General features: G+C 43.2%; 1 protein-coding gene across 2 annotated transcripts in view; it reads right to left on the bottom strand.

Annotated features, from left to right (window-relative positions):
* Window positions 1–532: 532 nt before the first annotated feature.
* The window catches only part of LPXN (leupaxin), a 42,828-nt gene continuing 30,156 nt past the window's right edge, over window positions 533–13,204 (bottom strand). For both annotated transcript variants that reach the window (XM_006056637.4, XM_025266005.3), the window contains 2 exons: window positions 1,868–2,016; window positions 533–1,022 (listed from right to left, as the gene is read on the bottom strand). In XM_006056637.4, coding sequence (XP_006056699.3) covers window positions 753–1,022; window positions 1,868–2,016 — 419 coding nt within the window. In that variant the 3' untranslated portion in view covers window positions 533–752. The remainder of the gene's footprint in view (window positions 1,023–1,867; window positions 2,017–13,204) is intronic.

The raw sequence follows: 13,204 nt of genomic DNA, 5'->3' as shown, positions 1-13,204 counted from the left end.
TGCTTATTGTGCCTAGCATACAACATGGGAAGCAGAAAATTTATTTACCAAACTAATATGACACTGAGTCATTAAAACCACAAGTTCCTTTATTTATCAGTGATGTCAGGAGTCGAAGTTTTCCAGTTATAATCTACGTTCTCTTGAAAAGGAGAAATACACTGAAGGGAAATACAAGGAACTTAAGAGTGACACCGTGATTCCTAACAGCAAGAATAAAGCCCTGCAGCAGGGACCACCACACTGCTGTAAAGCAATTATCCTCCTGTTAAAAACAAAACAAAACAAAAAAAAACCCAGGAACAGAGCCCACAGCAGGGATTGTGGGAAAGTCAGTCACAGGGAAATGGGGGTAGCTTAAAAGACCCAGTTCTAAGGCTAAACAGACAAGACCTATCTGTAGGACCATCAATAGAGGTGAAAGTGGAGAAAGCTGAGGAAGGCTGGAGTGGAACGAGTGTGTGCATGTGAAAATACACGTGCAGAGGCACTAGACAGCAGGTCCCAGATCAAAATTCAACTGTATTGTTAAAAAAAAAAAAAAAAAAAAAAAAAAAACGGCTTGAGACCAAAACTTAAAGCCGGAAGCCTTCAGACATCACCTCTAGACGCTCCCTTCTTTGTCCATCACCTTTGCTTTCTCTCTAAGCCTACTGAGCAGAAGAAGGTCAGGAACTAGAAATGTACTCTTCCCTCTCTTGGCTTAAATTTTCCAGCAGATCAGAGGAGGGCACGTGTGGGCTCAGCTGAGGTTACACCGGGAAGAGCTTGTTGAAGCAGGGGTGGCAGTACGTCTTGTCATTCTGCTCCTTGAAGACCCCCTTGGACAGCTGCGTCAGGCAGAAAGTGCACACGAAGTGCTCGGGGTGGAACTTGTAGCCCATGGCGCTGATGCAGCGGCCCGTGATGGGCTGTCCGCACCCATGGCAGAGGGTTCCTCGGCGCTGATGGTAGTGGAGCTCACAGAAGGGACGCCCGTCCAGTTCAAAGAAGGAGCCGGTAGAAAAACCACTAAAGCACTCCTGGGAGGTGGGGGGAAGAGAAAGACAAGGGGTGCAGATGTCAAGAAGTAAAGTATCAGCAAAATTTCAGCCTGGAAATCCCTGCTGGTTTCCCGCCAGTGGACACACAGAAGTTAGAATATTGCCCCTCTGCAAACCAGACGAGCAAATGCCCACATGGATGATGTGTCTCGTGTTTCTTTTTTTAAAGAAACTTTAAATTTTGTATTGGAGTATAGCCGATGAACAAGATGGTGATAGTGTCAGGTAGACGGCAGAGGAACTCAGCCATACATAAACACGTATCCATTTCCTCCCAAACTCCCCTCCCATCCAGGCTGCCACATAACACTGAGCAGAGTTCCCTGTGCTATTCGGTAGGTCCTTGCTGGTTATCCATTTTCAGCATAGCAGGGTGTACATATCCATCCCAGACTCCCTAACTTTCCCTCCTCCTCAGCCTCCCCGCCTCCTCGGCAAGCATAAATTCACTCTCGAAGTCTGTGAGTTTGCTTCTGCTTTGTAAATAAATTCATTTCTTCTGTTGCTGTTCAGTTGCTGAGTTGTGTCCGACTCTTTGTGACCCATGGACACAGCCTATTTCTTTTTAGATTCCGCATAGAAGGATGTCATACTGTATTTCTCCTTCTCTGTCTGACTTCACTCAGTAAGACAATCTCTAGGTCCACCCATGTGGCTGCAAATGGCATTATTTCATTCCTTCTAATGGCCGAGAAAAACTTGTATTTCTTTTACGAAGCCCATGTCAAATTCTCTTCCCGAGCTGTGAACCCTCTTACCAGCTGCGCCTCAGAAAGAAGAACCCTGCCTTTCCCGAAACCCAAAAGATAAGCGGGGATACCCACCCCGCACACGAAGCACTCTGGGTGCCAGACGGTGCTCATGGCCGAAAGGTAGTTTTCCAGCACTGGCCGGTTGCAGCCCCCACACCTGGGTGCGAACATGCCCAGGAAGTCCTTCCGGCAATACGGCTTCTTGTCCTTCTCATGAAAGCCTGGAGAGAGGGAAAGCAAGGGTTTGCTCTTGCGGTTTGAGACCTTAAACCAAGTTAGAGACGGAGAAGAGGGCAATGGCGTAAACTCTCCCACGTTGAAAATGCGCTAATAGACACCTACGTCGAGGGGCTGTTATAAGAAACGCGTGAGGCGGTCGAGCCACAGTGTTTCTGAATCGGGCCTGAGTCTTGCAATCCATGAGCTGTAGCCCACGAGGCTCCTCTGTCCATGGGATTTTCCAGGCGAGAATCCTGGAATGGGCTGCCATTTCCTTCTCCAGGGGATCTTCCCAACCCAGGGATCAAACCCATGTCTCCTCTTTACCACTCAGCCACCAGGGAAGCCTGTCTGATTTGCGCAAGCATTTAATGAGCGGTAAGGTCTATTCCTCCTCAATGCCTCTGCGCTAAGTATTCCGTCAGCCTCTGCATTCCCAGGCCTTGATATATGGCGAGCCCCGCCTCGTGTTTCAGAAATCAACTCAAATATCCTCTAATCAGAGAGAATCTCTGCAGCCTGTATCTATCTCTTCATCTCTTTTCCATTGCCTTTTCTCTCTCACTGGAATGTTTGCTCTGAACGAAACTAAGTATTTTGGTCTGGTCACTTTATAATCCCCAGTATCTAAAACAGTGTCGGGGTGGGGCGGGGAGGGGGTTGGGAGAAAAGTGCCTAATATTTAAAAAGAAAGCAATATTAAATAATAATTTCCAAATTGATGCAGAAATCCAAATGTAATCATTCAAACCATACAAACACGTGAATTAGAAATGGATGGGGCTTCCTCGGTGGCTCAGTGGTAAAGACTCCACCTGCCAATGCAGGAGACGCGGTTAGACCCCTGATCTGGGAAGATCCCACGTGTCACAGAGCAACTAAGCCCGTGCTCCACAGCCACTGAGTCTGCGCTCTAGAGCCCGGGGCTGCAGCTCCTGAAGCCTCAGTGCCCTCGAGCCCGGCTTCCACAAGAGAAGCCCCTGCAGGGAGAAGCCCGCGCCCCACGGTTAGAGAGGAGCCCCGCCTGCCAAAGCTGCAGAGACGCCCTCGCAGTGAGGAAGACCCAGCACAGCCCTAAATAAACAAATACTGTGTTTTTTTTAATGGATGGGTTCCTCTTTAACTGGGGAATAGAAAACTGTGATAAAATTGGCTCAAATTTCAAAAGGAAGTTAAAGATGAATAAATGTAGCTACATTAAAAATATATAGGAATGACTTACGTATGGCCAAAAAAGATCATTAGCAAAGACAAAGACAAACGAGAAAGTGAGGAAAATATTTGCTACCTATATGTCAGAAAAATATAACTAAATCAAGGAGCTCCAAACTGGATATACAATTTCAATTATTGTTTTATAAAATGTAAAAAAAAAAAAAAAAAAGAAAGAAAAATCAATCTCTAAAATTTTAATCAAGTTTTAGCAAATTAACCACATATCAAATTGACAACATGACTAAAGATGGCCACAATGCATTCAATGGCTCTAAAACACAATATTTTGACTGTATAATTTATTTATACATAGACTGTATTCTAAAAAGAGCTACAAAAATCTTTTAAACTTTTTTCAATAAGGTTATAAAAGCATTTATTCATGGTAAAACCATTTGTTCATAGTAAAACATTTTTTCAGTTTTCCTGTATGAGATGTATTTCAAGATAACTAAATAGTTAATGATGAAATGGTACTGTTTATATAATCCCATCTAATAAACGCTGAACGAGTGATGGGAAAGTCACCATGTCACAGCTGAGATCACTGGCGATAGGCAGTGATCATCAATGGGGAGCTTGCAAATGGGGGCGAGGCTGCCACCAGTGGCCAATCTTGGCACCAACAGAAGCAGGTCAGGCTTCCCTGGTGGCTCAGACGGTAGACTCCGCCTGCAATAAAGGAGACTTGGGTTTGATCCCTGGGTAGGGAAGATCCCCTGAAGGGAATGACAATCCACTCCAGTATTCTTGCCTGGAGAATTCCATGGTCAGAGGAGCTTAGCGGGCTACCTGCCATGGGGTAGTAAAGAGTCAGACATGACTGAGCAAGTAACACTTTCATTTTTCAAAAGTAGGTCAACCAGTCATTACATACCTCTAGATATGACTCAATAAGAAGTACATAGCAGCCAGTATCTATGACCTATTCTCCCCTAAATACTAAACCTAAACTGAATCAAGTCTCTAGATCTAAATGAACAATTTACAGAAAATACAGGAGAAGGCGGGGTAAGATGAAGATAGAGCAAATAAGGTAAACTTCATCATGAGGCAGCGGCCAGTCAAATCAAGACTATGGGACATTTTATAGAACATAGGTTCCAGTTTCTTAATGAATCAATGCTACAAAAAAGTGAGGAAGAGAGGATTGTTACAGAATTCAAAAATTTTGAGGGATAAAGCAGTCAAAGGCAGTACATAAAGGATCTTGCTTGGATCCTGATTCAAACAAAGCAACTGAATAACAGCATTTAGAAACTTGAGAAATTGGGAGGTGGGTTTTAAATGAAAATAAGGAACTGTTAATTTTGTGAAGTATGAAGGGTGTTTGTTTATCAGTTGGAGATGATGTGTGCTGAAGTATTTAATGGTGAGATGATATGATTTTTAGGATTTGCTTTTAAATTATTCCCTCAAAAGAAAAGGCTAGGTGGTTTAGTAGTGGTTAGAAGAAATTTGTTTGGCAAAATGTTGGTATTTATTGAAATTTCCATAATAAAAAGCTTAAAAATAAACGTGTTGAGGTGTAAGTGCTTTCGTTTTAATACTTGAAATGCTCACTGCCAGGTGCAGATTAGAAGACCCCTGGCTCTTAAAGGTCCTGTGTCCCGGTGATGCGAGGTAAGAAGCCCATGGCGCCTGCTTTTAAAAATCCTTGAAATAAGTCTGCTTCACAAACTGACAACTAGCCCAGAAAGAAATACTTTTAGGGGTACTGTGTTCAACATCATGATTAAGAATGAAACATTAAAGAAAGTATTGAAGTTCCAAGTTTTACTGATTAGTAGTTTAATATCTAATTCGCCAAGTAGTAGAAACAGTGTTAAATAAATATATACGCAATGCTGCAAAACATATGGAGGTATTCATATATTTTTATATTCCTAGTGACAAAGATAAATGTTACTATTCCATTATTCTTTTAGGAAGTCATTTGATAATGTGTATCAATATTTTTAAAATATATAAATATCTTGATCCTAGAAATGAATCTACATAAATAATTCAATAGAAGAAAATTCTATGTTTAAAGATAGTCATTACAGCTCTCCTAAGACAACAGAAGCAATCTAAATATATTGTTACAAATACATTTAGTTGTTTTCAGTATTTGGAACTATAAATAATGCTTTAGTAAACATCTTCAGGCATAGAGTCTTTTAAAATTTGTCTACATGAAGCCCTGATGGAGCAACTGATATTATTAAAATTATTATAAAACTATTAAACAACATGGGAAAATGCTTAAGTGGAAAAAAAGAATTTCAGGTATACTGTAACTTTTATATATACACAAATATTAATAAATGGAGAAAAATATTGGTAGGACAAATTTTTTGTTGCACTAGGTTAAGAAGTTAATAGATTACAAATAAAATTTTATGCAAGGTTTTATTGTCTTCACATCACAAAAAAGAAAAATATAATAAACTGATTCATCCCCAAGCACTTATTCATGTAATATATTCCCTCTGCTTCAAAAATCATTTCCTAAGACACCCAGATGGTTTGGTTCTTCACTTAACTCAGGGGTCTGCTTAAGGGAACAACAGCTAGAGCACTTTATTTCAAGTAGAACCCTGTTACTCTCCCTCATCCCCTCTCCTAAGGTACAGAGTAAGTTAGTTAATCGGTTAGTTGGCTAGTTTGATTACCGTCTGACTTTCTCACTAGGACACACGCACCACGAATGCAGGGACTTTGTTTTTTGTCACTGTCTCCCTAGTTCCTAGAATAGGACCTGATACATATATAGAAGCTGCTCAAAAAACATGCACCGGATTAGCAGACCTGTGAACAGTACTACAACAGCAAGGTTGAGACCATCGGCTTCAGAAGAGGGTCGCCCCGCGTCAAGATTAACTGGAACATGTATAAACAGGTGAACTCTTCTAGAAGAAACTCTCCTTAGAGATTCCACCTAAAACAAAGAGGACCAGCAGCAACCCCGTTTTGGCAACACCTACTGTTTTACTGGTTCCAACTGAGGGCTCTCCCTGCAGGGCTAAATCGAAATTAGATTCTTCATGGCAACCCTCCCATTTTACAAGGGAGAAAAGGGAAGCTCAGCAAAATTACAAATACCCAGCTAGGCAGTGGAGGAACCGATTCAAATCTAGGCCTAGCTTCAAAGTCTAACTCGGACGCCACATCCCTGACCTTAAAGGCATTGTTACCTTGATCTCTCCGTGGGAACTGCGAGTATCAGCTGAGCTTAAATATCATAACCCAATAATTTGGTAAGTAGAAGAGTGCTCTAAATGTGCCCCACTCAAACAGCATGTAAGCAAAACACAAGAAACATTATTTCTAGAATATTATTTCTGCACTTTGACAGTAGCAACCAGATCCAAAAAAGGCAATAGGAGAAGCCAGAGGTTCAAGCCTAAATCGCGCAGCCGCAGTGGTCCATAACCTCAGGTCATTTTGTGATATGCCTTGCCTTGTTCAACTATGCTTTCTTTGAAAAGCAGACGATTTAATAGATTTCTGAGGCCTCTAGATCTAAGAATGTAAACCAATAATTTTTTTAGGCTGTCCTGTGTCCTTCTTTTCTGGCTCTGAGATAAAGAAGAGCTCAGTTGTTCTCTTTGTCAAAGAACGTCTAGAGTCTGATCAAGGACAGCTGAAAGTGGGCATCTAAGTCACTTCAGACATGCCCAACTCTTTGGGACCCTTTGGACTGTATCCCACCAGGCTCCTCTGTCCGTGGGATTTTGCAGGCAAGAATTCTGGAGTGGGGTGCCATTTCCTCCTCCAGGAGATCCTCCCGACCCAGGGATTGAACCCGTGTTTCCTGTGTCACCTGCATTGCAGACCGATTCTTTACCTGCTGAGCCATCAGGGGAAGCCAAGCAAACCAACACCCACAGCCATCCTTCTTGCTTCTGCGGCACACAGACTCTAGCACACATCAGTCACCCGGAGAATCGGTCAGCACGCTGACTGCGTGGCCCCACCCCACCCAGCGCTTCTGATTCAGTAGGTCTGGGTTGGCGCTCGAAACTATGCATCCTTGACAAGCCCCCAAGCTGATGCTGATATTTCATAAAACAAATGGGGTAGAACTGAGCTTGCCTAGAAGTAGGTGTTACTTGAGAAAATTGTGAGACAGGCCGACCGCCCTAGGAATGACTCTCGTCTAGGCATTTACAGGGTAGCTGGTCTCAAGCGTGAGACAGTAGGGAAGTAACAGCCTCTGTTTCAGCTCAGGTGAGCCCCAGGAGAGGACTCAAAAGCAATCAGCCCAACTCACTGTGATACCCCTGCAGTGAGTAATCCAACAAATTAAGAAAGTTTCAGCACTTAACTTTTTGGAGGCTCTCTCCGGGGCCAATTACTCTGGAGGACAGATAAGAAACACTAACAATTTGCAAAAGTACCTTCGAGAGAAGGGTGTTTGTACTCTGGTGAGGCTCACAGCCATGGGGGAAATTAGGGGGCACTGGCGTGGCCTGGATAATGAACAATTAAAGAGAAAGACACGGGCACTGGGGACCCGGTCCCTATGGGAGGACGCTAAGGGCTGGTGTGCTTAGCAACGTGAGCCTTAGAGAGGAATCCTCTGAACTGAAACAAAAATGCAGATGAATTTAATTTCCCAGGAGGCTCAACGGTTGGGCTGTCATTACAGAAACTTCGTGCGTGACTATGTGACCCAGGGCCAGGCAGGATGCCACCTAATTAATGGACTAAGCATATGGCAGGAGGCACGTTTACAGAAAACAATGGATGAAAGCAAGCATACAACCCAAGAGGAGCTTCTGCTTAGTAAAGGGCCTTTTTTGTCACTTGTCTTAATAAATATGCTTTAAGCGTGGCTTCATATCGATTATATAAAGTCATAAATGACCAGTTCAGCCTTGTCTAGTTAGAAGGGGGCCAAGCCAAAAACAATACGAACTAGCTACCTTCAAGGCATTTCCTGGTTATCCTATGGATTGGGGTATTTTTCTTTTGTATTTAACTTATGTCTCTTCTTAAAATATGTATGCACTGGTGTCTGCTCTCAGGCACCTTCCACATCATAATTATCCATGGGCAGTATTCACTTGCTGACTCTTTTACCCAACACACCCTCAGACTTCTATGGCAACCAGTATAATATAAATTGACCATGACTTAGATTAAATCTCAATGAAAAATGCTGTTTAACTACAGTGCAATCTAAACATGAAAGACCTAATGATTTGTGAAAAGCACTGAACAAGCTTGAGTGAGCAAGCAAATTACTACAAAGCACTTTGCTAGTGGATTTTATCAGTCCTACTCTATCCAGGTCTGTCTTCAAATAAACTGTCCCATGTCTATGCCAAGAAAGCAAAGAGACCCAACAGCAGAAGACGGATTAAGTCTCCATCAAGGGGCAGTTACAATGGTGCAGAAAAAACATGGAACATGCAGAAATGAAACCTGAGTCTAAATTCCAGTTCTTTGATTTTCTAGCTGCATGACTTAAAAAAAAAAAAAGTGACTTTACCTCCCTGATGCTCAGTGCTTCCATCTAATACTTGGTAAAATTATTCTCCCAGAGTTGTGCTGGGGATTAAGTGAATACTAGTCAGGAATGTACATAGGGTTTCCCAGGTGGCACTGGTGGTAAAGAAGCTGCCTGCCAGTGCAGGAGGCGTAAGGCGTGTGGCTTTCATCCCTGGGTCGGGTTCCATCCCTAGAAGAGGGCATAGCAACCCACTTCAGTATTCTCGCCTGGAGAATTCCATGAGCAGAGGAGCCTGGAGGGCTGGAGTCCACGGCATCAGAAAGAGCTGGACCCGACTGAAGCAACTTAGCACACATACATGTTAACCTGCCTGATATTTAAGACCTGACCTCCAGGAGAACTAGCATAACATGGGGCTTATCTTCATACCCTTTATTTAAAACAGAAAGATTCATGGGAAAAAGGAGAAGAGGGAAGACCATGCCACAGGTGAAATATCAAAATAGTCTAAAATTTAAAGTAGGTGTTAGAGTGGCACCTAGCTGGGCAGAAACAAAACAAACAGCAACAACAAAAAACCTGAAACCTGATAATTAAAGAGGGAGATGCTGGTAAAACTGAAGCCATCCTGGGCTTCCTGGTGGTCCGGTGGTTAACACTCTGCTTCCACTGCAGGGGGCACGGGTCTGGGCCCTAGTCAGGGAACGAAAATCCCACATTCCTCATGCTGAGTAACATGGCCAAAAAAACCCTCAACCACCCTGAGCTCCAAAACATCAAAGGGGCTCAGGCTCAGATTATTTTAAATTCATGAAATAGTCTTCAAGGCTGGAAGCAGGATTGGTTGAAAGTCTGAAGAACTGTCAGAAAATCAGATTCCCCATCCGAACCACAGATGCAATGATGATTTCTGTAAATTTCAAGTCAGAGGGTCTCAGTGTTCAGGGATGCTGGACATTTGTTATAAGAAAAGAAGTCAAGCTTTCTACTAGAAGTGTTAGTCACTCAGCCGTGTCCAACTCTGCAACTCTATGGACGATAGCCCATCAGGCTCCTCCGTCCATGGATTCTCTTGGCAAGAACACTGGAGTGGGTTGCCGGTCCCTTCTCCAGGGGATCTTCCTGACCCAGGGATCGAACCTGGGTCTCCTGCATTGCAGGCAGAGCCACAACCAGCTCAGAGCCTTTATCGTCTGAGCCGCCAGGGAGGCCTGACGGAATTAAAGTTCTACGTGTTTTAGTAAAAAATGGGAATTAAATAAAAGTTGGCATACTGAATGGTAAAAACCCCATCCCCTAATCCCTTTTACTATTTTTGTAAAGCTGACAGACAGCACAATTCTTTGGTAAAATTTATTCAAGACAGAAGACCTAAAATATTAATATGCAAGGGTCTGCATAGTAATACTGCAGCGCCCTACCTGAGAACCAGCCCACCAGTCAGTGCGTTCTGCCTCACCCACAGAGCTTCTGGTTAGCATTAAAGTGTCTCATTCATTCTTAAATAAAGAATGGGCAAGCAAAGCTCAGCAGCACTTGGCAAAGACCAATGCAACAGGATAGAGGGCATCATGATGTGATAGATGTCAAAGTTCAAAGTGGGCGGCAAGACGTCCCTCAGAGTAGATAGTTATGGACTATCTGCACAAATCTTGGACTCTTCACTTACACCTAGGATATAAAACAGGTAAAGAGAAAGGATCTTTTCCCTGATGCTGGGAAAGACTGAAGGCAAGAGGAGAAGGGGAGACGAAGGATGAGATGGTTGGATGGCATCACCAACTCAATGTCCATGAGTCTGAGCAAATTCCAGGAGATGGTGAAGGACAGGGAAGCCTGGTGTGCTGCAGACCATGGGGTTGCGAAGACTGGGACATGACTGAGCCACTGAACAACAACAAAGAGAAAGGGAAGCTGAGACAGGGATTTCTTTGAGAAAGCTGTGCCAAGTGTGCTCCACCACCATCGCCAAGAGGCATGAGGTACGGTCCCAGGAACCTCAGGTCAAGAGAGGGACTGCAACAGGACCACTCTGAGGGCTGGGTATGGGTGCCCTGCCAGGCGTGGGGTACAGTTGATGGTATGTGACTCATCCCCAGAAAAGATCCACAGGTGAGAGTCTGGTTAAAGGGCCTACGGCCGCTGAATAGAGAGAGGCACCTGAAATTAAGTGCAGTCATTCTAGCCAGCTTCCCTGGTGGCTCAGATGATAAAGCGTCTGCCTGCAACGCAGGAGACCCGGGTTCAGTCCCTGGGTCGGGAAGATCCCCTGGAGAAGGAAATGCAACCCACTCCAGTACGCTTGCTTGGAGAATCTCACCGTCAGAGGAGCCTGGCAGGCTACAGTCCACGGGATCACAAAAGAGTCAGACACGACTTGGCAACTAAACAACAACAAAAAGAAAGTCAGAGTGAAATATACACCAAGCCCAGAGAGGTCAAAGCAAATTAGACAACTTAGAACCTTTCTGCCCTCCAGGCTAAACCCTTCCACCCCTGTTTCAACCCTGGAGGGATCAGCTATGGAGATTAGCAGTGGGTGTGAGAATAAAAGCAAGAAAGGACCCGTGACCGGCCACACCCCTCTTCCCTGGCCTCCTGCAGCTTAAAGGCCCCACCAGGGGAGAGAGTAGCTATCACTTTAGATAAGTTGGAGGCTTTAGTTATTATACAGAATGAATTACCTAAGGATTTAGACTTGTGTTTTGTGTCTTACTTTTCTATTTAGAGTAGTTCATTAAGAATAATCAAAAAAGACATAAGACTGCCTCAAATTTTTATTTAGAAGAAAACTTTCCCTGTGAATTAATTCTAAAAGTACAGGAAAAGAAAAAGAAGCTTTCTGATTTCATACATGAGTCATATTGGTTCAAAACAAACATAAAAAGAAGTCAGGAAAGAAAAATCAAGACAATGCAGAAAACAGAAGGGAGTAAAAAGCCTGCAAGGGGGGGCAAAACAGGTCACACAGAAAGGGTCAGGAACAAGAACAAAATCTTAATAAAAAAACTTTCAGCCACGGAGGCAGGAAGACAGTGAAGCACTGTCTTCAGAATGATGAGGGAAATAGCTTCTACTTAGAATTCTATGTCCAGGACACTTAAGGCAGACAAGATATTTTCAGATGCTCAAGGTTTCAAAGTTTCTACCAGGAGCTACTGGCGGGTGTGCTCCACCAAAATAAAAGCAATAATACATATTCAAAGATGGAGGAAAGGATTTAGTACAAGGGATTCCCAAGATAAAGTATTGCTTCTCAGCAGGCAGGCTGGAGCAGAAGGATGAAAGTCTCCTGGACAGATATCTCCAAGAAAAAAAAAAAGAAACGAATGGAACTGACGTATTACCAGAAGTGGATGACCATTTTGACAAGGATTCCGCAGCTGTGTCAGATAAATTAGTGATAATTACAATGAGAATTAAGCTAATGAAAAAGGGATCCAGATGTTAATTTCAGGAAATAACACATGTGTATGAAAAGGACACCATGATATTAATCGTCATCTTCGTCATCTTCATGTGCCAGGCACTGTTGCAAACGCTACATTGATATTGTCTCTTAAAATCCTCATAATGACCCTATACAGTAAGCATTATCATTTTTTCTTACTTAAAAAAAAATCTTTTTGGTCGTGCCACATGGCATGTGAGAGCTTAGATTCCCAACCAGGAATCAAACCCACGTTACTGCATAGGAAGCGCAGAGTCTTAACCACTGGACCACGAGGGAAGTCCTAAAGTAAGCATTAGTATTAGGTCCATTTTACTCATGAGGAAAGTGAGCTCCAAAGATCCCTTTAACATCGTATGGCTATAAATGCCACAGCCCAGATCTGAACCAGGCAGATGAACCCCAAATCCTCACTGTATATCACCGTGTGTTACATGACTCAGTGGTGAGCAATATTTATGCGACTGTCCACATGTCCACATTGAATACTGACCTGATTTATAATTATGACCTAATTATAACTGAGAGAATAAAGGAGGGGAATTATGTTGGGGGTGGGTGGAGGAGTAATAACATTTCTAAATCCTTATCTGTCTTGGTAGAAAGTTAACACATAATGGCTAAAATTGGACAAAAAATCAATATAGAGGAATATACTGTCTAAAATATACAAGTAAATAATGTGCTGTGCTGTGCTTATTCGCTCAGTCATGTCCGGCTCTTTGCAACCCCACGGACTGTAGCCCGCCAGGCTCCTCTGTCCATGGGATTCTCCAGGCAAGAATACTGGAGTGGGGTGCCACGCCCTCCTCCAGGGGGTCTTCCCGATCCAGGGATGGAACCTTCGTCTCGTTTACCACTAGCGCCACCTGGAAAGCCCCACAAGTAAATAATAGAAGAAGCTAAAATATTTAGAGAGGAGAACTGGCCTTGGGGGTGGAAAAAGGAAAAGCAGGGGAGTGTTCTTTTTTAATATTACTCTTGGCGTAGTATTTGCATTTTAAACTATGCATTTGTATGACTTTGATTTAAAATTTTCATTTAAGCAAAAGGTATCAATGTCAGATCAGGTAGGAAGGGA

Source organism: Bubalus bubalis, chromosome 16, assembly GCF_019923935.1.
Source record: "Bubalus bubalis isolate 160015118507 breed Murrah chromosome 16, NDDB_SH_1, whole genome shotgun sequence".
NCBI lineage: Eukaryota > Metazoa > Chordata > Mammalia > Artiodactyla > Bovidae > Bubalus > Bubalus bubalis.
This window is presented reverse-complemented; position numbering and strand designations above follow the sequence as displayed.